Source organism: Oncorhynchus clarkii, chromosome 21 (assembly GCF_045791955.1).
Source record: "Oncorhynchus clarkii lewisi isolate Uvic-CL-2024 chromosome 21, UVic_Ocla_1.0, whole genome shotgun sequence".
Classification (NCBI taxonomy): Eukaryota; Metazoa; Chordata; class Actinopteri; order Salmoniformes; family Salmonidae; genus Oncorhynchus; species Oncorhynchus clarkii.
The window spans coordinates 9,037,247-9,063,678 of NC_092167.1; the positions used below are offsets into that span (position 1 = coordinate 9,037,247).

At 41.1% G+C, this 26,432-nt stretch overlaps 2 protein-coding genes across 2 annotated transcripts; both read left to right on the forward strand.

Moving 5' to 3' along the window:
* The first annotated feature begins 1,413 nt into the window (after window positions 1-1,413).
* Window positions 1,414-16,363, forward strand: LOC139378470 (anoctamin-6-like). The gene is made up of 21 exons (XM_071120663.1): window positions 1,414-1,723; window positions 3,653-3,723; window positions 4,252-4,380; window positions 5,884-5,949; window positions 6,583-6,870; window positions 7,206-7,319; window positions 7,453-7,568; window positions 7,726-7,860; window positions 8,138-8,243; window positions 8,533-8,593; window positions 8,807-8,952; window positions 9,123-9,200; window positions 9,346-9,571; window positions 9,927-10,096; window positions 10,428-10,525; window positions 11,528-11,658; window positions 13,444-13,649; window positions 13,890-14,095; window positions 14,181-14,286; window positions 14,433-15,135; window positions 16,013-16,363. The coding sequence occupies exons 1-20, from the start codon at window positions 1,654-1,656 to the stop codon at window positions 14,646-14,648; spliced, it is 2,739 nt and encodes a 912-aa protein (XP_070976764.1). The 5' UTR covers window positions 1,414-1,653; the 3' UTR covers window positions 14,649-15,135; window positions 16,013-16,363.
* Window positions 16,364-18,414: 2,051 nt separating this feature from the next.
* LOC139378478 (periodic tryptophan protein 1 homolog) lies at window positions 18,415-26,328 on the forward strand. The gene is made up of 15 exons (XM_071120679.1): window positions 18,415-18,627; window positions 18,961-19,019; window positions 21,453-21,640; window positions 21,773-21,858; window positions 22,537-22,633; window positions 23,276-23,383; window positions 23,557-23,687; window positions 23,795-23,862; window positions 24,000-24,096; window positions 24,249-24,310; window positions 24,442-24,553; window positions 24,665-24,755; window positions 24,901-25,022; window positions 25,160-25,265; window positions 25,785-26,328. Exons 1-15 carry the CDS (start codon window positions 18,562-18,564, stop codon window positions 25,880-25,882), a joined length of 1,491 nt encoding a protein of 496 aa, XP_070976780.1. The 5' UTR covers window positions 18,415-18,561; the 3' UTR covers window positions 25,883-26,328.
* The last annotated feature ends 104 nt before the right edge of the window (window positions 26,329-26,432 follow it).

Genomic DNA, 26,432 nt, shown 5'->3' on the forward strand with positions numbered 1-26,432 from the left:
GCACAGTCAACATAGTGTACGTAAACTTCTGACCCGCTGGAATTGTGATACAGTGAATTATAAGTGAAATAATCTGTCTCTAAACAATTAATGGAAATTGTTTAAAGTAGATGCCCTAACCAACTTGCCAAAACTATAGTTTGTTAACAAGAAATTTGTGGAGTGGTTGAAAAATTAGTTTTAATGACTCCAACCTAAGTGTATGTAAACTTCCGCCGAAAATGTTAGCATAGCTGAAAACTGTTGTGTTGATTAAAGAAGCAATAAAACTGGCCTTCTTTAGACCAATTGAGTATCTGGAGCAACAGCATTTGTGGGATCGATTACAGGCTCAAAATGGCCAGTAACAAAGACTTTCTTCTGAAACTCGTCAGTCTATTCTTGTTCTGAGAAATGAAGGCTATTCCATGCGAGAAATTGGCAATAAACTGAAGCTCTCGTGCAACGCTGTGTACTACTCCCTTCACAGAACAGTGCAAACTGTCTCTAACCAGAATAGAAAGAGGAGTGGGAGGCCCCGGTGCACAATTGAGAAAGAGGACAAGTACATTAGAGTGTCTAGTTTGAGAATGTGCCTCTGTACGCCTACATAGATATTCCATTACAAATCTGCTGTTTCCAGCTACAATAGTCATTTACAACATTAACAATGTCTACACTGTATTTCTGATCAATTTGATGTCATTTTAATGGACAATTTATTTAGCTTTTCTTTCAAAAATAAGGACATTTCTAAGTGACCCCAAACTTTTGAATGGTAGTGTAGTGTTTGCAAACTGTTATGTGACACGTATTAATGCCAAAATAACATGCAAAACAGGCAATGAATGATAGGTCGCCACTGAACTTATCTAATGGGGGACAGTATGGTGGGGACCCATAGGTCTATCTAATATGGAACGGTATAGGGAACAATATCTGACAGGGAATTTGGTTGGGAACAGAACAGATAACAAGGGGTCACATTTTAAGAGTAAAATTTGTGCTCTATATTTATTGTCAACACTCAAGATATGAAATTCCACAATATGGATGTCAAACAATCTTTCAATTAAATGTGAGATATGTTGACCATACTGTTATGTTCAATTTGTTTGCTTTGTCCCTACCTTTTCAGGACTCCAAAGCTCTTTGAGGACACCCACGGGCCCACTGGTTAATAATAACCAGCAAATGCAATAATAACATTTCCCAATGACAATCATCCAATCACTGCATATGGATATCGGAAATCGGAAAACGACAACTACACTACGGGCCTAACGAATGCTATTCAGACAGTTTATGTGGGCGTAACAAAACTGCCAAATCGCTCAAAAACTAGGCTGGTGGGAGGGAACCGGTCTGTCTAGAGAGACTACTCAAAAGCCCTCCTCCTAAAGTACCCATAGTCCGTATAGGACTACCCCACACATTCTTTCAAATTAGAATTTGTTCTGAAAAGCATGCACCGTTTTTTTCTTTTGAAACAATGTTGACAAATAAAGTTAGTCAACTTTTGGAACACATGCAGCTCATTGGCAGTAATCTACATGATTCCTTATTTCCGCGGTAAAATTTTCCAGACAACCCTCCACTTTTAACCATTAATGACTTGTGATATGTGACAGATTTATTAAAATTAGTGAGGACGGGTACAACGACATTTTTAAAATGGATTATGTGTCCGAAATAGAATTAGAGGGCGACACGGAGATCGAGATGGGTATGATAGAGGACGTCGGTAAGTTCACGTGGATTTCATTATCTTTCGCAACACAAGATATTTTATCGCAAGAGAAAAGGGCGGAAGAATGTAGGCTTCCTTTGTAGCCTTTCGTTTCCACCCACCATGAACCATATGCTACGCTACGCTATTCAAAATATCGTTTTTGTGCACCTTTTTTTTTCTTCTCAAATGTAATTATGTTGTGCACCTTATATATTTTCTCCTTTATTATTTCAAACGTTCAAGAATTATGCAATAACTACTGACTTTTGGCACCACCATTGCCTTCTGTGATGAGAGGGTTCTGCTCTACCTTACACTATACATTATCATAAACTTCATTATCATCTACCACAGTGTCTATAATACTGTAGTGAATTAGAGGGTATCCTAACTGCGAATCAAACCCAGTCACTGACTGGTCAATCCTTCCTTCAGAAAGTAAGCTCCAATGTTTCCAAATCTCTTTATGCACAGGCACACATTCCATGGCCTCAGTGTTTACCATGAAGGATGCCCCATCCCACTTCTGACACCAGTGCAGCGAATTTTGGGATATCTGTGGTTGTCAGGCTAAGGCCTAAGCCAATACACCAAGAGGTCCGACTTACTTGACGTCGCTAGTTGTTGTACTGAGGTCGCTGGAATACATAAGTATTCCTTGATCACACTGGAGGACATAGCAATAGATAGGCATAGGCCTAACAACTGCACCGATTACATTCACAGATGCCAGATTTCAGTCATAGCCTATGGCTGACTGCACAGCTTGCCCCTACCCCCTACCCCATTCACAAGAAACTAAAATATTTTTGGCCCAATGTAGACTCCCACTCTCCTACAATGTATCAATTCTCTGGGATCAGGCAGGTTTTCATTACTAGGTAATTACTTGATAATAGTTGTAGTTTCAGGTTATACATGCACTGAGGGAAGGGCCTGAAAAAAAATCCACATCCATTTATGTTTTATTTTTATACTCTCTCCATTTAGCAAAGTACTTTGAAAGTGCTTCCAACAAGTGCTGGTGCTTCATCAGTCTGTCTTTCTGCCATGAGCTAGTAAACATAGCCTTTGACCTGGTCTAGCACCAGTACAAGCAGGCTCAGCGTAGCATGTCTGTTCCTAAGGAAGCACTCTACAGGGGGAAAAGGGTTGCCTGTATAAATCACATAGCTATGTGGATGGTTTTGCTGAAAGTAAAGATTGTATTGTGTCTCATATGTTCACAGTCAAACTTGGAGAAATGCATGACACATGGCATGCAGTATGCAAGTATTTAAGTATTTCTGGTAACGTCAAAGAATCTGCATTCCAAACAAGTATTGCATACAAGCAAGTCAAGTGAAGTACATCAGGCATGCTTCAATTCAATAACATTGGAAGATTTTTAAATAATGTTTTCAGCACAGTTTTATTAGCACAGTTGCTATCAACTTGTCGAATGGAGGTACTTGCCTAAGAGACTTAAACAAACTGTTCCATCATGGAGTATCTGAGTTTGAACATTTACAGTCTTTTCCAGGGCGTTACTAAGGGTAATGTTTTCCAAACACCATCTGATTCCAGTTACATTAGGTTTCCATAGTACTTTCTACCATGGGACATTTAGAAGTTTTCCCGATGGAATGTCGTCTGTTGTGTAAAGTATGAATGTAGTACCAGGCACAATAAAATGTCACATGTAACTGAATGAACACAATTTAATGTGGGTTGTTGAATGAGCTTTACTTTGGTATTATATTCCCCTCTGAAATAAAGATGTGAGTACTTTGCACTGGTGCATATGCTCAGTAAATCTGATAATGCATAATAATCTGCTGGGCCTTGTCAGAGTCTTACAAAAGATGGTGGTTAAGAAGAGTCACATCTCCATCAAGATCTTGTCATGCATGTCTCTCATGTCTTTAATACATGTTTTTTTTTGTTGGGGGGGGGGGGCAGTCTACTCTCAGGAGTTTTTGCCAACCTTTGAGACTATACCTGAGGGGGCATCAGTGCCCAAAGTGGAGAAGGTGAGTCTCAACCCTTTAAATTGTATAACATTTCTGCATTATGAAAATGATTAGTGCTCATAGCTTTGATAGTAGTTGTAGTATTAGTTTGAGCTGCCAATTAATAACTTCACAATTAATACCATATTTGTATAACATGGCTGGTTCTTGCATGTATTTGTGGATGTGGATTTATTCGTTTTTGTATTTTCATATGCAGAAAATGCATGGATCAATGTGCCAAATAACTGTAATTACAAGATAGTTTGATGCCAATTCAAATGTGGACTGTTATCGTTCATGGAACAAAAAAGGGTGTGTCACTTTTTGCCGTTGTAGACTCTTCCCTTCCTCTCCCATCTACGTCTGGTGTCAGTTGAGAAAGACGTTGTCTAGTAGGGTCTCGTACAAGCTCAGTGAGGCTGTCTGTCAGTCCCTCTCTTGTTAAAGGACATGTATGATATCATGGAAGAAGAAGAGTTTGAGGCTGTGGAGCTACCAGATATCACTGTGGAGCTACCAGATATCGCCTGTTGTTTTTGCCCACAGGCTGAGTTCAACGGCAAATCTGACTCTCTGTTCTTCAATGATGGGGTTAGACGGATCGACTTTGTCTTAGTCTATGAAGATGAGGACATGAAGGAGATCGACAAGAATAGAACGTTCCAGAAACGTAAAGTAAGTGCATTTCTGGTGGCAGATTGTGAGTCTAAGTGTCCTTATTCACATTCAACATGGTCAGCAGGTTTCTGTCTGACAGAAGTTAAAAACAGTATTCCTACTGTGCTGTGAAAAAGCATGTTTGAAATGATATGCAGTTTCACAATGTAAGCATAGTTTTGAGGAATATGTGAATCTAAATGTGTTTTCTTATAGCTTAAGAGGAGTACTGTATTATCTATGAAACAAGTTACTAAAGCCGCATTCCATCAAAGATGTTAACTTGTAGGAATCAGTGTTATGTTCCGTCATAGAAGCTTGTGTTATATTATGCCAGGACCTAAGGCATTCACACAACGCTTTCTCATTGCACACTCAGAATATGGACTTTTAATATTTGTACAGGGAGTTTTTCTTTGCTGCAGTCATGGTGTGTCAGATCTAAGGTATCCCTATGATTAATATGAGGCCATTTACAAATGTACAATCATTTTTATCATCATATGCCAAATAAACATACCAAAATAAAACATGAGGAAACTCTAGACAGGATGTTGCACATGCAGGTATGTCGTGGACTGCAGTACACACTTTTGTGAAAGTAAAATCTCTGTTTCACAATATCCATCACAACAAGGTGACAGAAATGTAATATACACTATACGCTACCCTTGCAAATGTCAAAATATAATTTTCCAAATGTCAGATTTTGTTGCATCATAATGGCTGAAATAATAAGTAAATTCACCTTTGATAGAGGTAACATTTGTGATTCACCTACAATCCCCCATATGTTGAATGGATGATTTTTGGGAGCAGGGAGTATTGAAAGCAGCAGGACTGTACACGCCTCCTATGCAGCTGTGGTCACTTATGTTGCCAAGCTCTTGATGTCATGTCCCAGTGGGGCTATTATGACATGCCCAGACTAGACACTCCATTATATGGACACTCCATTAAACTGAAGATCTGCTGTGGTGGTTTTAATGCACTTTCACAGACAGAGAGGGAAAAGGAGGCAAAATTCCACTTCCCTAGAAATTGACCCTTTAGTCATTCCCAACCCAGTTATATATACTGTATTTACAATTCTTTACAAGTATTGTGGATGCACTAAACAGGCGCATACAGACGTATGTAGTAGCAATGTATTTTGATTGACCAATGAGCTTTTATTTATTTTACGTGGTTTTATCAGAAGTCTTGTAACGTACACATATAGATGTATTCAGTTTCATACATGGTTGAAATCAGTCAGTGCATTGCTATCCATTGAGGGGAAATAAGTCAATGTAATGTCAATATAATGAAACTATTAATTCATTATTTGTTATACACAACCACAGTTAATATGGGATAATAATAATAATGTATTAGATATTACATTTAACATTTGTAAAGCACTTTTCATTACAAGAGTAATAAGAGAAACAGATTGGATCTCATCCAATAGGGAAACAGAAGGGGCAGTGTTACAAACAAGGGATCCATTGATTTAACATCCTGTATTCTCTTCCCTAGCAACGGAGAGAGTACTTTGAGGCCAGCTTGATGAAGATGGGGATGGAACTAGAGGCTGCCAGATCTGTGAGTGGCCACATAATGCATTCTACAAGGACTGGCTTTATGTATTTACTCTGCTGTTAGCTTGCAGAGTGGGGTTGAGTGTGTAGATCTTCAGGGACGATTGGATGGAAACAATATTTAGTATCTTACATTCGTTTGGTCTGAAATGGTAGAGAAACACCTAGTGTTTGTTTTTGTTACGTAGTTTTATTATCATGTTGCTTATTTAAGTGACCTTGTGGATCTTGTTTTTGGCTGCATTTTAGATGGCAGACACAGTTGTTTTACAAAGTTTCCCTTTTAAACAGCCAACTATTTCCTCAGAAAGGGTTGAGATTGAATTATAGTGGGAAACTATGGCACCAATCCCATTATTTGAGTAGTTTCCCAATTATTGGCAAACTTTTGTGGTATTTCATGGAATAGGATCAATGAGTTAACATTGATAAACACAGAGACAACTTCTGATTTTGTAGATAATAAAGTATTGCATTAGATTTATGTGATGTTTTAGTACTTGTTTTATGTGGAGGATGTAATTTGTGATCATGGCAATGTCTTCGTAATCTTCTTAATTACTGAAGATGTAATACATTTAGTTGAAATGAAAAGGGCTGCCTTATCTTGTTGTTTTATCTTCGTCATTCCGACAAGGTGGTAGATGAGAAGCTGTTGTTCGTCAAGGTGCACATGCCCTGGGACGTGCTATGTACCTACGCCGAGGTCCTCCACATCAAGCTGCCCATTCAGCCCAATGATCTGTCCACCACGTCCTCACCCTTCAACTTCCTCAGCTGTATCACCAAACACTTCTACCCCAGCGAGGACCTCATAGCCAAGGAGACGGAGTACTTCACTGCCCCGTTCGAGAAGGACAGGCTGGAGTACTTCTACGTGAAGGACCGGGACCTCTTCTTCACGCCGTCCATGAGGAGTAGAATGGCAAGTGCACTGCTTTCTTTACCTCATCATGGAGTATAAACCTCAAAGTCAACCAATAAGAGGTTAAAGAGGCAGCAGCGCACTAGATTTTGATAGAGATGAAAAATAAATCACTAAAAATCAGTCACCTCATTGACTTTCTTTCGGTAGTTTAAGCATCTCAGGTTTCTGATGCTGCTAAATGGTGTTGGAAGATATTTTGTCTGTAGACCACTGAGATTGGTTATTCAGCCCTTGCGCTGTGAAAATATCAATGTACCTATGCTTAAAACACAGTGTTAACACTCTTTTCTTAACACTTCAATGATAACAGAATGGTTGGTCTTCCTCATCAGGCCTACTACATCCTCAGCCGAGCCCCCTATGAGGTGCGAGGGAACATCAAGAAGTTTGGTGTCACCAAGCTGCTCGATGGGGGGGTGTACAAGGCTGCTTATCCCCTGCATGATGTGAGTGGGGATAAAAAGTGGAGTGGCACTAGTAACTGACAACATAGTACATTAAACACCAATTGATCTGTGAAAAGACTTGAGCAGTGTTTTTATGGACTTTTTAGTTTTGTTTTCTGTGAACTTACTTTAGTGCAGATTCAACGTCAGGTCGAAGGAAGATGAGTGCCCCAATGAGAGATACCTCCTGTATAACGAGTGGGCTCACCCTAAAAGTTTCTATAAGATGCAGCCACTTGATCTCATAAGGTAATTCATGCTTTAATCTACTTTCGCAAAAATGCACATTGCTGCTTTAGCATAATAAGGTGTTGAGAATTATTATTCCAAACAGAATGTGCTCAATCATTGTAATTACGGAAAATAAGGGATGGAAATAATAACATTTTCTTTCGTTTTCTTATAGAAAGTATTATGGGGAGAAGATTGGCATTTACTTTGCTTGGCTGGGCTTCTATACAGCCATGCTGGCCCTCGCTGCCATTGTTGGACTTGGCTGTTTCATTTATGGGTACACGACTCAAGAAACAAGCACCTGGAGGTAAGTTTAAAGCTCAAAGAAAGTACTTCAAAAACCCACAACACCATAGAAATATATTACAAGTTGCTAAATCTAGTGTATATCAAATGAAGATCAGTAAGTGCAGGACAGGACACACAAGGTTAAGTAGAGTAAATATAAGTTGATTTATGTTCCTTCCATGCTGTTCCCTGACACTCTAACTGTGTGAAAACCCAATGATTAACAACTTTGTTGCATTTTCCTGTTGAGTTTTTGGTGAAGTTTGACCCATCTGTTCTGTTCATTTATTGGACAGCAAAGAGGTGTGCGACCCTTTGATTGGAGGAAATATTGTGATGTGTCCGCAGTGTGATAAGGAGTGCACATACTGGAGGCTGAACAGCACCTGTGAATCTTCTAAAGTAAGTATTGCATACATTAGGGTCACTAATTCCGGTCCATGGCTGTACAGGTTTTTTCTCATTCACTCACATGGTCAATTCAGAGTGATTATGATTATGAAAGTGACGTATATGGATAGTGAGTCCCTTAAACGGTTTTCTCAGACTCCTTGGCCCATGAGACATGCTACAAGTCATATTAAACCTTTTTGAACAGGGTTTGTTTTCATATACATTTATAAAGAGTCTTGGATGGACTGAAAAAATGATGTGAAAAGCTAAGTATTTCATGTGATCTTGTTTTCCTTAGAAACTGTGCATATTTGATAACTATGGGACGCTGGTGTTTGCTGTCTTTATGGCCATTTGGGGTGAGTCATTTAATTAATTCAACTTACCAAATGTTCAAATGTAGAGTTTTCAGAAACGGTATTATTTTAGTGTGTAGTTTTGTTGAAATAAGTTTATTAGCAATTAGATGTTGCATGATAATGATATTAGAGTTTAGCAGAGTTTTCCTGCTACAGTCTAGGACCAGGCAAGTAAAATAAAGCTTTACACTCTTGTTCCCATCCTGGTTCTAGTGACCGTGTTTCTGGAGTTCTGGAAGCGCTACCAGGCAGAGCTGGAGTATGAGTGGGACACCGTGGAGTTCCTGGAGCAGGAGGAGCAACCTCGTCCCGAGTATGAGGCCAAGTGTAACCATGAGAGAATCAACCCTGTCACACGGGTAAGGAAGATGTGTTCGTCACACAGTCCCTATGGTGATTCCATAGCGTCAGACTCAGGAGGCTAGAGGAACACTCCACAACCGATGATAGTAATGTTATATACTTGTTTTGAAAGGACAGTAATACCTGTATCATTACTTCATTGTAAAACATGTTATTCTTCATTTAGGTAAAAGAGAAAGTACCTTATACAGCCTGTGGACGGTGTATAAGAGTGTCTTTAGGAATCGGGACCGTCTTATTCTGGGTAAAAACTTTTGGATTTCTCTACTGTTATCTTGTTCTGAATAGGCCAATTCATATGCACTCCAACAGCAAAACATGTTTTATATAACCCTAACCTTTGTTTCAAGTCTGAGCCCTCCAATTCTTGTGTTTGTGCTTGTGTTCAGATTGTGTTGATCCTAGCGTCAGTGGTGGCCATCATCGTATACCGACTGGCAGTGTTCTTCTCATTTTCGACAAGACTCCAGTCTGACCTAAAGGAGCTCGAACCGTTTAAGGAGTATGTGACCGCCCAAATGGCCACCTCCGTCACTGCTTCTATCATCAGCTTCGTAGTAATCATGGTGCTCAACATCCTGTATGAGAGGGTTGCCATCTGGATCACTGACTTCGGTAAGACGCCCCAATGTCAAACAGGAAATATGTGGTTTGCTATACGGAACTATGGTGTTTCTCAAACTGCTTTCAGACAAGGGCTAATATTCACTCAAACATGCCTTAGCAAGGTTGATGCAGTGCCCCAAACATTCTGCAATTATGTATGTATGAGTAAATATTGCACGCCAATAGGTCTGAAGTAATCCAAATATATGCCAACATATTTATACTCTAGGAAATTCACACCACAATAGCCCTTAGCTAATGTCCTTATTCAGATTAATTTGCAGAATCTGGACACAGCAAAAGCTTGATTTAAGCCTGAAGTTTTTTTGATGAGACTGAGAAGATGCCTTACTTCATTTTAAAGAGCTACCAAGGACCAAGACGGATTATGAGAACAGTCTGACTCTGAAGATGTTCCTGTTCCAGTTTGTCAACTACTACTCCTCCTGCTTCTACATTGCCTTTGCCAAAGGGAAAGTGGTTGGTTACCCTGGACAACCTGTTTACCTGCTGGGCAAGTACAGGAATGAGGAGGTACGTATGCCTATCAGTTGATTGAAAGATCAGTTGATTGAAGGCTCAGTTGATTGGAGCTTGGTGCTTGGCACAGAATATGTGATAACACAGTATGACAGTGTTTTGCTTTTCCACTTTGCTTGTGTTCTAACTACGTTTCCAAATTATTAGCTGTTGCATTCTGTGGCATTTTTGTTTGACTCAAAGAGACCTTCATATTTCAAATGAAAGAGCTAGATGAGGAAATCTTCCACAAAATACAAGTTGTTTGAATGGAGGTGCTTTATCATGTAATACTACAAGATGGCCGACATTGGTTCATGCATTGTTTGTGTCTCATCCTTACCAGTGTGATCCAGGAGGATGTCTGATTGAGTTGACAACCCAGCTCACTGTCATCATGGGCGGTAAAGCCATCTGGAATAACATTCAGGAGGTGTTGCTACCGTAAGTTTTTGGTTCAATGGAAGAACAAAATAGCCAACCACATCAGCTCTCTAGGAGCCCAGTAACCGTAAAGTTTCCCAGTTACATTGGATCAGGGTTGGTTCAATGGAAGAACAAAATGGCCAACCACATCAGCTCTCTAGGAGCCCAGCAACCGTAAAGTTTCCCAGTTACATTGGATCAGGGTTGGTTCAATGGAAGAACAAAATGGCCAACCACATCAGCTCTCTAGGAGCCCAGCAACTGTAAAGTTTCCCAGTTACATTGGATCAGGGTTGGTTCAATGGAAGAACAAAATCGCCAACCACATCAGCTCTCTAGGAGCCCAGCAACTGTAAAGTTTCCTGCTTTCAGACAGTTACAGTGGATCAGGGTTGGTTCAATGGTTTATTCCATCTCAACTCAAAATGGAATTCCCCCTTATCTTCAAGTGTATCTGTATCCAGACATCATTATTATCTGATTCAGAGAGCAAACATAAAGGTGTATTTTTGTTGGCACTAACGGAGACTAACTCCACCATGGCTAATTGGCCAAAGCCTGTGGGGAAATTAATGTTTTTTGTTGGGTTTCTGGATAAATGCCAAAAACACAGGCTTAGGAGATCTTATACGTTTTGTTCTATGAGATCATTTTCATCAGCTAACGTCACTTTTTTTGAATTTTAAAGCATTTATGTAATCAAAACAAAAACATAAAGCACATAAAGGCTTCACAATTCATTAAGGTCATGTTAACTGACTGATATTATCTCATAGGACAAAACGTATAATATATCCTAATCCTATTTCAACCTCAGACCTTATTTTCGGCATTTATCCCAAAACCCCATTCTTTCCCTATTAATTTCCCCATAGGAAATGCTAACTCATTTCAGTTTTTTAGGATTTCCCCCATAGAAAATGCTAACTCATTTCCGTTTTTTAGGACTACAAGCTGGCGAGGTCTATTACCTTGTTATAAGCATCATGATTCTGCGATTGACATGTTTCTCATCATCAGGTGGATGAAGAATTTGATATTCCGCTACTGCACACGTGTGGGGTCTGAAAAGGTGATTCCTCGCTGGGAGCAGGACTATCAGCTGCAGCCCATTGGGAAGCTGGGCCTCTTCTATGAATACCTGGAGATGGGTAAGATATGAAGTATGAGGCAAACTCTCTCCCTCTCTCCCACCCTAGCCCCTATCCCCTGGCACCTCTGTAGATCTGAGAGGATTGGATAGGTGTGGACACAATATGGTGGCAGCTATATGCTCAGAAGTTTTTTAAGCTGATCCTGCTATTTCTTTGGGCTCTGTCCAGAAACCACCTCTAGCCCCTATCCCCAAGGCACTTCAAATCAAATCACATTTTATTTGTCACATACACATGGTTAGCAGATGTTAATGCGAGTGTAGCGAAATGCTTGTGCTTCTAGTTCCGACAATGCAGTAATAACAAGTAATCTAACTAACAATTCCAAAACTACTGTCTTGTACACAGTGTAAGGGGATAAAGAATATGTACATAAGGATATATGAATGAGTGATGGTACAGAGCAGCATAGGCAAGATACAGTAGATGGTATCGAGTACAGTATATACATATGAGATGAGTATGTAAACAAAGTGGCATAGTTAAAGTGGCTAGTGATACATGTATTACATAAGGATACAGTCGATGATATAGAGTACAGTATATACGTATGCATATGAGATGAATAATGTAGGGTAAGTAACATTATATAAGGTAGCATTGTTTAAAGTGACTAGTGATATATTTACATCATTTCCCATCAATTCCCATTATTAAAGTGGCTGGAGTTGAGTCAGTGTCAGTGTGTTGGCAGCAGCCACTCAGTGTTAGTGGTAGCTGTTTAACAGTCTGATGGCCTTGAGATAGAAGCTGTTTTTCACTTACTTAATCTAGAAGGGTTGGATTGACATAAACTATATGGTGCAAATCCCCCCTAGCTACTATCATAGTATCAGGTCCCCCCTAGCTAGCCTATCAGCTAATATCATGGTATCAGGTTCCCCCCTAGCTAGGCTATCAGCTTCTAACTATAATAGTATCATGATCCCCCCCCCCTAGCTAGCCAATGAGCTACTAACTATCATAGTATCAGGTTCCCCCTAGCTAGCCTATCAGCTACTATCATAGTATCAGGTTCCCCCCTAGCTAACCTATCAGTTACTATCATAGTATCAGGTTCCCCCCTAGCTAGCCTATCAGTTACTATCATAGTATCAGGTTCCCCCCTAGCTAGCCTATCAATTACTATCATAGTATCAGGTTCCCCCCTAGCTAGCCTATCAGTTACTATCATAGTATCAGGTTCCCCCCTAGCTAGCCTATCAGCTAATATCATAGTATCAGGTTCCCCCCTAGCTGGCCTATCAGTACTAACTGTCATAGTGTCAGGTTCCCCCCTAGCTAGCCTATCAACTATTATTATTGTATCAGGTTCCCCCCTAGCTAGGCTATCAGCTTCTAACTATAATAGTATCATGATCCCCCCCTAGCTAGCCTATGAGCTACTAACTATCATAGTATCAGGTTCCCCCTAGCTAGCCTATCAGCTACTATCATAGTATCAGGTTCCCCCCTAGCTAACCTATCAGTTACTATCATAGTATCAGGTTCCCCCCTAGCTAGCCTATCAGTTACTATCATAGTATCAGGTTCCCCCCTAGCTGGCCTATCAGTTACTATCATAGTATCAGGTTCCCCCCTAGCTAGCCTATCAGTTACTATCATAGTATCAGGTTCCCCCCTAGCTGGCCTATCAGTACTAACTGTCATAGTGTCAGGTTCCCCCCTAGCTAGCCTATCAACTACTATCATAGTTTCAGGTTCACAGATCTATTGATGGAAAGGCTTTTTTTTCTGCAGTGATCAAATTTGGCTTTGTGTCTGCGTGGCTTTTTCCTACAGTGATCCAGTTTGGTTTTGTGACTCTGTTCGTGGCCTCCTTCCCCCTGGCTCCTGTCCTGGCTCTGGTCAATAACCTCTTCGAGATCCGGGTGGACGCCTGGAAGATCATCACCCAGTTCCGCCGCATGGTTCCAGAGAAGGCCCAAGACATCGGGGCGTGGCAACCCATTCTCCAAGGTGTCGCCATCTTGGCTGTGGCATCAAATGTGAGTGATGGCTCCTCCATTGGATTATGAAGTATTATGAAACATACATATATTTTTTAAGATGACGTATTTATCTTGGTTTATTCTCCATTGCATAATCCCATCACTGGATGTCAGTCATATGATTTGATTGTTACCATGCTGATGTAGTGGCATTCTTAGGTAGATTATAATTCATCTATTATGATGAGCACCAGTTTAAAGTGCACTGTCTCCTCCACTTCCCTGTCTCTCTGCCAGGCCATGATCATTGCCTTCACATCAGACATGATCCCACGATTGGTTTACTACTGGTCTTTCTCTGTGTATCCCTATGGAGAGCATTCCAGTCACACCATGCAGGGCTACATCAACAACACCCTCTCTGTGTTCGACATCCAGGACTTTTCCAACAAGAGCCGGCCCTTGCAAACACCTTACTGGTTCAATAACAGCACCACCTGCAGGTAATGTGAATGTATATGAGAGGGGTTTCAAAGAAATCGTGTTAGACATTGAAATAGTTCATGCAGTCTCTCTGTCATACTTTAGATATCGAGATTTCAGATATCCACCAGGACATCACAGACAATATGAATACAGTATCTACTACTGGCATGTGATAGCTGCCAAGATGGCTTTCATAATAGTTGTAGAGGTGAGTAGAAATTTCTCTGAAACGTTGCTTTGACCTGATTTTTCTTTCTACAGTGTAGTCTAATGCCAGATGGACATTTTCTAGCCTTTCAAGAAATCCTAATAATGTTTTCCCTCCTTCCGACCCTTATACCCTTGTCCCCTCAGCACATTGTATACCTGACCAAGTTCGTTCTGTCCTACGTGATCCCGGACGTGCCTTACACAGTGAGGGAACAGATCAAACGAGAGAAGTACTTAAGCCAGGTCATCCTTCACGAGACCAACCTCAAACTGGTGACCAAACGCTTAAAGCCTGTCGCTGATAAAATACTTAAACACAATGAGGACAAGGAGGAGGAGATTATGGACCTTTACTTTTAATCTCCGAAACTTTGTCAGAGAAGAGAGAGTCCTGCCTTTGTCAGGACCTACAATATTTACAAGTATTGTGAGCAGCTAAATATGTATTCAATACATGTTTTAATAACTTTAATTACTATGAATTAATATTATTAGTAGCTTAATAGCTTGGTGGGGACTACGACCAACCAAACCAGCCATGAAGCTCAGCTCTGTTGCTCAGATCTCTGGATCAATTGCATATTTAGCACTTTTATGTCACTGATTGTTACATGTACACTGTTACATTTAATGTGTCTTGTATTGATAAAATTAGGATTCAATGCCATATGTTTGACTGTACGGTAAATATGGAAGACTATGAATGACAACAATACTTTTCTTCTTTAAACAAAACATATAGATTTTTATACAATTTGTGGCCTAGGACTATCCAAACATTTCTAATACTCAAGGTGTGCTTGATTTAGTCAGGAATAATTCCAAAAGCTCAAATTGCGTTGACCAGGCAAGCCATCAAGTATGGAAGCTCGTTCCCGCCACCAAGACAAAATATCTGACTACGAGTTATGAGATAGTAAGGTATAATTATGAGATAGAAAGTTATAATTATGAGATAGAATGTCTGGATCATGGACATTGAATAGTCCTGCAGGTCGACCCCTTTTAAAGGGGCAATCTGGGATTCACACAATAACAAAGCTTCTCCCACCACAGCTGAGGAATGCTCAAAAAGCTATGATTCCTTATTGATCTTACTTGTAAAACCCACTTCAATCAGTGTAGATGAAGGGGAAGAGACAGGTTAAAGAAGGGTTTTTATTGAGTCATGGAGTCATGGATTGTGTATGTGTGCCATTCAGAGGGTTGAAAGGGCAAAACAAAATATTAAAGTGCCTTTGAATGGAGTATGGTAGTAGGTGCCAGGCGCATTGGTTTGAGTGTCGAGAGCTTCAACGCTGCTGGGTTTTTCACGCTCAATAGTTTCCCGTGTGTATCAGGAATGGTCCACCACCCAAAGGACATCCAGCCAACTTGACACAACTTTGGAAAGCATTGAAGTCAACATGGGCCAGCATCCCTGTGGAACGCTTTCGACACCTTGTAGAGTCCATGACCCAACAAATTGAGGCTGTTCTGAGGGCAAAAGTACATATGAATTAAACAATATCACCACAATCTCTCTATCTTATCAATGTGTGATTGACTATAAGATATGCATAAGGTTATCCTTAGTTGAGGAAGGCCTGATGCAAAGTGCACATTGGATTTATGTGATACAGATCGCCTGAACGTATCTCATAATAATGACTTACTATCATATAATTATGTCTTTCTATCTCATAACTCGTAGTCAGATTTTATTTTTGGGTGGCGGGAACGAGCTTCCATACATACTCATGGTCACCTCAAGTATTTACAGTACCATTTTTGGCCTATGTATTCGATTTTAAGCATTTTGATAGAAGTCTATCGCTTGAATCAATATATGTTGCTGTATTATATTGTGCTTTTTTTAAAATCAAAGGTATATATGAACTAACAATCTGCCCCTGTTTACAATATTTGTCTTTCAAGTATTTTGTCAAGTGTATTGTAATTTGTATGTTATCCCAAATAAAATCAAAATTCTTTGTTTTTTATATAGAACCGTGATTATGTTTGTCGTCATTTCAAAGTTCAGGTCAGATACAGTTCATCTTCCAAATAAACTGCGCATGTTCTCATACTTGAAATGCTGTGTTGTGTCTGCCATTGCCCCGACGGTCTTGTGACTGGTTTGTGACTTATGTTTGTTTGCTTTTGGACTCAAACGTTATCTAGTAACAAAGATTGTCTATCATATTGACAAGATAGTCAAGTGACCGCTTTAACAATGGAAATACGTGTCCTCAAATATGGAAGGCGGATGGGAGGAGGCGAGATCAGGTGGGACCATTCTATCCAATGAGAGGGCAGATATGCTGTGAACAACAGGCAATAGAAATAGATAGAGGACTCATCTTTGCGTCTGTGCCATTATAGCGTCTGTGACTGCATTTTAAAGTAGTTTGTTTTCTTCTTCTTTGGCTGATTTCTCCTAACTCATAGGAATCCCCAACCAGTTGACTACTTTAAAATGGTGACCTCGATGGCAATGTCCATGCTAAAACGGGTTATATCCATGATGAGTCCTCTATCTATCACTATGACAACAGGGCTCCCGAGTGGCGCAGCGGTCTAAGGCACTGCATCTCAGTGCTAGAGGCGTCACTACAGACCCAGGTTTGATTTCAGGCTGTGTTACAACAGGCAGTGATTGGAAGTCCCATAGAGCAGCACACAATTGGCCCAGTGTTGTCTGGGTTAGGGTTTGGCCGGGGTAGGCCGTTATTGTAAATAAGAATTTGTTGTTAACTGACTTGCCTAGTTAAATAAAGGTTAAATAAAAAATGTAAAATAACCTCTGGTATAAAGTTTTTTTTTGCCAAAGTTGACGAAAATGCCACGTTTGTCCACTTATATTGTTGCATTCATAACAACCTAACCATTACAACACTTGTATTCCATCAAATAAGCCTCACGTAGCAAATTAGCAATTCCATTTTTTGTTGAGCAAATTCGATACTCTCATTGACCTCCATGCAAAAATTCCTCACGTCGTTAGATTGTTTTCATGGACAGATTTTGGGCGGAGTAAAACTTCTCGCTTCACGTCTTCCTCTCTGGTAGTAATCAACACAGTCTTTTGTTCAGGCAAATGATTGAACACCCTGGTGTGAAGGAGTGAGTAGACATGAGATGGTAGCAGATGTCAGTCTGCAGTGAACGCCATGCATGAGAAGGATCCCGACAGTGAAGAAGTTGAACTTTGTTGCGTTCATAGCGCAAGTGATACATTGCACTAGTCAAACTCATAAAACATGTAAGAAGTTAGACATCATTGTGAAGACGGCAAATAGATTTCTGAATCTCCAGGACTTTACAGCAGAAATGTTACAGTAAATACTGAATGAAGAGGTTCCCCCCTCCCAGGTTCCTGAGCCTGTGTAAGGATCTGAATAGACATTTAAATCTGACTGAAAGAGTACAGTTTTGGGGTTTTGTTCAAGGTTCTTTATTAAGAGGATATTGAATTCACTAGCTTGAAATCACTGGCCACTTTAATAAATGGAACACTAATCAAATCAAAATTGATTTGTCACATGCATGAAATACAATAGGCCATACCTTACAGTGAAATGCTTACTTACAGTACACGCCCTTAACCAACAATGCAGTTTTAAGAAAAATACCTGTTAAGTAAAAAAATAAATAATAATAAAAGTAACAAATAATTAAAGAGCAGCAGTAAAATAACAATAGTGAGGCTATGTACAGGAGGTACCGGTACAGAGTCAATATGACTGTATACTATATTCTGAACTATTCTACTGTATCTAAGTCTATGTCGCTCTGACATTACTCGCCCATATATTTATATATTCTTAATTCCATTCCTTTACTAGATGTGTGTGTATTGGGTATATGTTGTGAAATTGTTAGATATTACTTGTTAGATATTACTGCACTGTCGAAGCTCGAAACACAAGCATTTCGCTACACCCGCAATAACATTTTCTAAACAATTGTGTGTGACTAATTACATTTGATTTGACTCGGATATAGTGGTATAGACTGTTCGTGGCGGGTCTCACAGTCCAGTACAGTAAGTGGCGGTGTGTGCACCTGTTTTTTGTTTGCGATCCGCCAATAAAAACTCAAAGAAGAAGAACAAGGGACACCCCCACGTTAACGTCATCAGTCTGCGACACTGCCTGTCTCGAGAGTCGTGGACCCAACTCACATGTCAATGCGTGCAATTTGTATGTAACTTTTGGATTTTTATAAAGTGTTTTTGAACACTTTAGAGTTGTACGTTACATTGAATGTTGTTACTAGAACGTTGTCAATAATGAGTTCTCAAATCACTTGTGTTGGATGGGTAAAGCGTGGCATTTCGAAGGAAACACCAGATAAGGTAAGTAGCTAGCAAAATTGCCAACAAGACAGAAATTCTTCTGTGGTGTTTTCATTAGTCGGATTCCGTTGCAAAAGGGAAACAATTACCCTAGGAACCTAACTGAAGCAAACGAAACGGGGAGGGACCTACCAGAATTTGTTCGGAAGTAAATGGTTTCAGTTGCTAAACGTTTTGCAACGGAATCCGATTAATGAATACACCCTAGCTAGTTAATACGTTCTTTTGTACATACAGCAGTTATAGTTTATAAACACCATAATTCATGCAAATAAAATGAATGGTACCAGCTAGGTGATGTCTGTTTTAACCTGTTGCCACATTTTGTTACAGGTGGAGTTGAGCAAAGAAGAATTGCAACACATAATAGCAGAGGCAAAAGAACAATTGGGGTTGGTGGAGTTTTTGGATGACTTACTTGACGTAACTTTGTTTGTTTGGAGGGCTTCAGAAAAGAACACTGACCTGAGTGGGACAATGAGACTGAAACTGCTATTCAAACTCAGTCAATATAGGATTAATTGAAATGTGTAGATAAATGTTTGAAATACTCATTATTTCTGGACCAGCGAAGTGACTCAGAAATAATTTCCTCAATAGTGGGGGTTTCATCAAATGAAATTGACCCAAACCTTATAAATTGTGATTTCTTTGAGCTCTTGTTCAGTCAATGTTTCTGTCAATGTAAATTCAGCAAAAAAAGAAACGTCCTCTCGCTGTCCAACTGCGTTTATTTTCAGTAAACTTAATGTGTAAATATTTGTATGAACATAAGATTCAACAACTGTGACATAAACTGAACAAGTTCCACAGACATGTGACTAACGAAATGGAATATTGTGTCCCTGAACAAAGGGGGGGTCAAAATCAAAAGTAACCGTCAGTATCTGGTGTGGCCACCAGCTGCATTAAGTACTGCAGTGCATCTCCTCCTCATGGACTGCACCAGATTTGCCAGTTCTTGCTGTGAGATGTTACCCCACTCTTCCACCAAGGCACCTGCAATTTCCCAGAAATTTCTGGTGGGAATGGCCCCTAGCCCTCACCCTCCTATTCAACAGGTCCCAGATGTGCTCAATGGGATTGAGATCCGGGCTCTTCGCTGGCCATGGCAGAACACTGACATTCCTGTCTTGCAGGAAATCACGCATAGAACGAGCAGTACGGCTGGTGGCATTGTCATGCTGGAGGGTCATGTCATTTTGAGCCTGCAGGAAGGGTACCACATGAGGGAGGAGGATGTCTTCCCTGTAACGCACAGCGCTGAGATTGCCTGCAATGACAACAAGCTCAGTCCGATGATGCTGTGACACACCGCCCCAGACCATGACGGACCGGATCTCCATTTCGATCCAGCTCCAGAGTACAGGTCTCGGTGTAACGCTCATTCCTTTGACGATAAACGCAAGTCCAACCATCACACCTGGTGAGACAAAACCGTGACTCGTCAGTGTAGAGCACTTTTTGCCAGTCCTGTCTGGTCCATCGACGGTGGGTTTGTGCCCATAGGTGACGTTGTTGCCGGTGAGGACCTGCCTTACAACAGGCCTACAAGCCCTCAGTCCAACCTCTCTCAGCCTATTGCGGACAGTCTGCGCACTGATGGAGGGATTGTGTTTCTGGTGTAACTCGGGCAGTTGTTGTTCGGATGTACCAATCCTGTGCAGGTGTTGTAACACGTGGTCTGCCACTGCGAGGACTATCAGCTGTCCGTCCTGTCTCAGTAGCGCTGTCTTAGGAGTCTCGCAGTACGAACATTGCAATTTATTGCCCTGGCCACATCTGCAGTCCTCATGCCTCCTTGCAGCATGCCTAACAGGCTGACTACACCGCTCACATTGCAAAATAAATTTAGAGATCTATATTATTCAATTATTGCACACACACTGCTCGCGCGTGCCAACGAGCATCTGCGTTGCCAAGGGATAAAATAGAAGTCAGTTCTATTTGTGATGCAGATCGCGCTGCAAGTACTGCCTCTCCCATCTCCTCATTGGTTTATAGAAGCAGATACCCACATGCCATCTCCCCATTGGTTATACCCACGTGGGTGACTGAAATACGAATGAGGTCAGTGGTGGTAATGCACCTCATTTATGAAAGTTGCCAATCGCAATATGAAGCCAAGAGAAGAAAAATCCTTGAAGGAGGAGAGATGACTAGAAATGATTTGGTTGACCGTATTATGTGTGGATTAATTGTCGGAGTAGAGGACCTTGTGCATTTCAGATAAAATAACAACTCAATGTTTATATCCCAGAACAAATTAACGAGTAACAGCAAGCTAGCTTAATAGGACAAATTAGCTAGCAAGTGCAAGCTAGCTAACTAAATTGCCATATGTTTAATGCTTTTTGACCTGTCCCCAAATTAATGTAATTGGTTCAGAGTTTGTTTTGATATTTGAACCTGCGTATTGTGATCGCATTTAATGTGGGGGGACAAAATAAATTAATGCACGATGGCGCACATGTGCAGCCAGTTTGGGTTGCGTGTTAGGCACGTTCACGCAGATGAGCAGGGACCCTGGGCATCTTTCTTTTGGTGTTTTTCAGTCAGTAGAAGGGCCTCTTGTGTCCTAAGTTTTCATAACTATGACCTTAATTGCCTACCCGTCTGTAAGCTGTTAGTGACTTAACGACCGTTCCACAGGCGCATGTTCATTAATTGTTTATGGTTCATTGAACAAGCATGGGAAACGGTGTTTAAACCCTTTACAATGAAGATCTGTGAAGTTATTTGGATTTTTACGAATTATCTTTGAAAGACAGGGTCCTGAAAAAGGGACGTTTCTTTTTTTGATGAGTTTATTTGCGTTTACTCAGTGAACGTGTAGGTGAAGAGGAGGAGGAGGAGGAGGAGGATGAAGGCATGGCCAGCGGGCAGGAACAGAGTGACGAGGCAGAAGCTGTTCAGGGACAGGAGCCAGAGCAAGATGAAAATGAAGCAGGAAGGGAGGAAGCAGATGAACTAGCAACGTATGGTTTGGATAGATATGATGAGGAAGACTCGGGTAAATATAGTTTCTGCATTTGCTCTCAGATTATGTCGGATCTTAAATTCATGGGGTTATCTCTGTCTGTTAATATTCCAAGATTATTATAAATAACTCTCTCTTACTGTTCATCTCTTTTTTCTGGCACAGTGACTGCCAACCTTGGTGACAGCCTTGCCGGCCTCACAGTGTTCAGCACCAATGAGGAGGATCCTTACATTACCATCAAAGACACAGTGAGTCCAGAGCTGTTTGCCAGTTCAGAGTGATGAAACATCTCACCAGTCCGGTTTGGTACCAACTAGTGGTGCATGCCAAGCATATCACATTAAATATATAAAAATATCACATAAAATATATTTTATTGTCACACACCGTATAGGTGCAGTGAAATGTGTTGTTTTACAGGGTCAGCCATAGTAATACGGCGCCCCTGAAGCAAATTGGGGTCAAGTGCCTTGCTTAAGGGCCATTGATTTTTCACCATGTCTGCTCGGGTATTCGATCCAGCGACCTTTCGGTTACTGGCCCAACCCTCTAACTGCTAGGCTACCTGCCACTTAAAAAATCCATATTGTGATAAATGACCTAATTGATGCGATACCGATAAATAGAAACAATAAGTTTATAATGTGCACCACAGTATTTTTATATATTTATTTTTTTTTATCCTTTAAACTACTACTACTAGTTTTATTGTTGTAGCCATCAATTGTCCCATTGAACAAACTTATTTCATTTCAAACTTCACATTTCTCTAGTATAGGCTACTTATCGTAATGAACGATATCAGCAAAATGCCTGCGATAAGTGGTTGGTGTCGATAATTTTCTGTTTATCGTCCCAGCTCTTCATTTCTGGTAATTCTGTGTCATTCAGACTTAGTTGTTGGCATCTTTTCTTTGTGTCTCCAGGACCAGTATGAGCGAGAGGACTTTCAAATCAAGCCCAATGATAACCTCATCATTTCAGGCAGAGCAGAGAAGGACTGCTGCAACCTGGAGATTCACGGTGAGTTGCAGAGACTGTTGTTCTAACTGGCAATTTGACTCTCAGCTTAGACTTACAGAAACTCTTGCTTCACAACATCAAATAGTAACAGTGTAGACATAGTGAGTGTGCAAAACATGCTCTTTCCATGACAGACTGGCAAACAAGTGATCATAGCTTTCATCTGACGTCAAATCCACTTCAATCAGTGTAGATGGAGGAGACGGGTTGAGGAAGGATTTTTAAACCTTGGGACATGGATTGTGTATGTGTGCCATTCAGAGGGTGAATGGGCAAGACAACATATTTAAATGCCTTTGTACGGGGTATGGTAGTAGGTGCCAGGCACAATGGTTTGTGTCAAAACTACAACGATGCTGGGTTTTTCATGAACAGTTTCCCGCGTGTATGAGGAATGGTCCATCACCCAAAGGACATCCAGCCAATTTCCCACAACATGGGCCAGCATCCCTGTGGAACGCTTTTGAAACCTTGCAGAGTCCATGCCCTGACGAATTGAGTCTGTTCTGAGGGAAGGGAAGGGAAGGGGAGGGTTGCAACTCAATATTATGAAGATTTTCCTGACGTTTGGTATACTCTGTGTACATGCCAGTGTAAAAACAAAGGTTGTTTTAATGAATGTATTTATTTGCCTCTGCACAGTATACAACTCCGAGGAGGAATCCCTCTATATTCACCATGACATACTCCTACCAGCCTATCCACTGTGTGTGGAATGGCTTAACTTTGACCCTAGTCCAGAAGGCACTGGTGAGTGAATTCACTTTTTATAGTGTTGAATGGATTCTCAGATTTGACTGAGTTAAGCTCAAACAGCAGTTTATCACAACCCGACTCTGCGGAATGGACATTCAATTCAGTGTTTTCTCAGTGTATAACATGTTTGTTTTTTTACTTTACATTAATCCCATCTGTTTGTACAGGCAATTATGCGGCTGTAGGCAACATGACACCGCAGATTGACGTGTGGGACCTGGATGTGGTGGACTGCCTAGAGCCTGCCTTCACTCTGGGGAGCAAGAAGGCCTCCAAGAAGAAAAGGAAAAACAAAAAGGTCATTTTCCCACCAAGACTTGGATGTGGTAGTTTCTACTGTTATGTTTATGGTGTTGGTGTCTCCTCACTATGGCCTGAATCCTAACATGCAATTTGAATTTTAAGGCTGCAGCAGAGCCAGTGGAAGGTCATACAGATGCTGTACTGGACTTATCCTGGAACAAACTGGTCCGGTGAGTCATATTGGAGTTGTACCCGTTACCCCTGACCCCAGACCTTTCCACTTATGTCACTGTAATCACAAAGTCACTAGCGTTGTCACAAACCTACCCTCCACCTTTACTCTGTGTGTTGCTTCTTTTTTCCACAGCAACGTCTTGGCCAGTGGGTCAGCTGACGAAACCGTGATCCTGTGGGATCTGGCACAGGGAAAGCCGGCCACAACACTGCGCAAACACACTGACAAGGTACGTGTATCCAGTCATCACGGCCTGTTTAACTTCCCATAATGGACCTACTGTAAATAAACAAAAATACGATGTGAAGTTGATTTTGGATGTAGCCTCGCCTGCTTACTTGTAATGTTGATCTCAAACATTAAAGTCAAGTCCCTTTTTAGGTTCAGACGTTGATGTTCCACCCCTTTGAAGCTCAGACCCTGATATCAGGATCATACGATAAGTATGTCCAATCTGAATCTGTTACATCCTCTGAAATTGTCAAATTAATTATCATCTCCTGTATATTGGAGGTCAGGATTGTGAATGTACAAAACTAACAAGTCTTAACCTGTGTCTTCTTCCTCTGGCCAGGTCGGCAATCCTGTATGACTGCCGCAGCCCGGACAGCAGCCATCGCACTTGGAGGTTTAGCGGGCAGGTGGAAAGGGTCGCCTGGAACCACTTCTCGCCCTGCAACTTCCTGGTAAGCTGTCCTCTCGCCACCTCTCACATAGCATATTGGATAACTTTCACATGGAAAATGCTTGGTGCACTTTCCTGTTTCCATTCTCACTGATATTTGGCTGTGTTTTAGGCGAGCACAGAGGACGGCTTTGTTTACTGTCTGGACGCACGCTCGGACAAGCCAGTGTTTACGCTAAGGGCACATGACGGAGAGGTGTCAGGTGGGTGTGGTCACAGGCCAATTTCTGCCTCTAGCCCCTACCCCTTCATATTCAGACTTTAAAATACTGGATGAGTACTGGTACACAAACATGGCATTCAAGGTCAGGGAAACAGAATTGAAGTCAGTTGTCTCTGGCCCTGTAGGCTTGGACCTTAGCAGCCAGATCCGGGGATGCTTGGTCACCTCGTCAGCAGACAAACACGTCAAGATTTGGGACATCTTGGGGAACAAGCCCAATTTAGTTCACACCCGGGACATGAAAATGGTAACGATGGTTTCTGTCGCTGTAATCATTGCCATGTCATTGCATTAAGATCCGTCACGTTTCGGTCTAACAGCGAATGTTTGGATGTGTGCTGTATATGTGGCTGTTGCGGTGAAATGCTCCCTTTCTGTTGATAGGGGGTGCTGTTCTGTGCAGCGTGCTGTCCTGACATGCCCTTTGTATATGCCTTTGGAGGACAGAGGGATGGCCTGCGGGTTTGGGACATAAGTGATGTGGCAGCAGGTACAGTTTCAATGTCATTACCTTCTGCTCTAGGCCTGACAAGGAGCCGAGTCTATCATGTATTTTCTGTTTGTTCCAGAAAAATATATATATTTTGAATATGGCAACTAGCTTTTACTTTTTTAATCAATCAACCAAATGTATTTATACAGCCCTTTTTACATTAGCAGATGTCACAAAGTGCTGTACAGAAACCCAGCCTAAAACCTCAAACAGCAAGCAATGCAGATGTAGAAGCACAGTGGCTACGAAAAACTATCTGTTCTATACAGAGGGATAGTATCGCTCTCCCTCTGTATTGAACATCTATTTATTATGGGCTTTGACTGTTACGTTTATATAGCTATCATCTCTCCTGCTTGGTAGTCGAGTCATGGGTTTGTATATCTGTGTGTCTGCTTGGTCACTGAGGTGTTAGATCAGTAGCTGATGGTTATCAACATGATGTGTTTGTGTGTATGTGACCGAGTATGTTCACCGACTTTCTTTGCGTGCCATCCATGTATGTGCTGTCTCCAGTCGCTGAGGTGTTTGGCAATCGGGAGCGGTTGGTGGCAACCACAGCGCCTGAGGCATCCAGCAGTACTTCATCCACAGCAGATATGGAGCTTTCCTAGTGAGCCACTCTGGACCAACTTCCAATCAACATAGAGCGGCACCTTGGACTTACACAGAGAGATCCACATAGCCAAAGACTTTGTCAACCTGGGACCAAGAAGGCACTTCAAGAACATTGCCAGAGCTGTGGATGGACTTTCTCTCTTCAAACTTTTATTCTAAAACAGATCTCCTAATAGTTAAGCGCCACATAAATATTTGTTTTGGGAGCTAAAATGTCTTTGCAACAAGGAAGGTCAATATTTATCTGAATGTTTGTCAAAATAATTCAATAGATATTTGTTTTTGACTAACAATCAATCAAATAACTATTGAAATGTGATTTTGAAAGCACAGGTATCTGGTTTAGTGTCATCAATGATTATTTGTGCAGGACTTTGCTAATCTTGGCCTGAAATTTGCTAATCTTGCCCCCCCCCCCCAGAATAAATGATGTATTATGTCAGTGACATTCCTGCATTGGTTAAATTGGAAATGTGTGAAATCTGAAATACCTACTCAAACATTTACTGAAAGGCCCATCCAGGTAAAATGGTAAAGAAATACGGT

What these genes read in the sequence shown, in the direction of transcription:
- LOC139378470 (XM_071120663.1), top strand. Translation starts at nt 1,654, where the DNA reads ATGGATTATGTGTCCGAAATAGAATTAGAGGGCGACACGGAGATCGAG. An exon ending in GGGTATGATAGAGGACGTCG is followed by an intron (nt 1,724 to 3,652) that starts GTAAGTTCACGT and finishes GGGGGGGGGCAG; the next exon opens with TCTACTCTCAGGAGTTTTTG. An exon ending in GCACCTGTGAATCTTCTAAA is followed by an intron (nt 8,244 to 8,532) that starts GTAAGTATTGCA and finishes TGTTTTCCTTAG; the next exon opens with AAACTGTGCATATTTGATAA.
- LOC139378478 (XM_071120679.1), top strand. Translation starts at nt 18,562, where the DNA reads ATGAGTTCTCAAATCACTTGTGTTGGATGGGTAAAGCGTGGCATTTCG. An exon ending in CGAAGGAAACACCAGATAAG is followed by an intron (nt 18,628 to 18,960) that starts GTAAGTAGCTAG and finishes ATTTTGTTACAG; the next exon opens with GTGGAGTTGAGCAAAGAAGA. An exon ending in ATATCAGGATCATACGATAA is followed by an intron (nt 24,311 to 24,441) that starts GTATGTCCAATC and finishes TCCTCTGGCCAG; the next exon opens with GTCGGCAATCCTGTATGACT.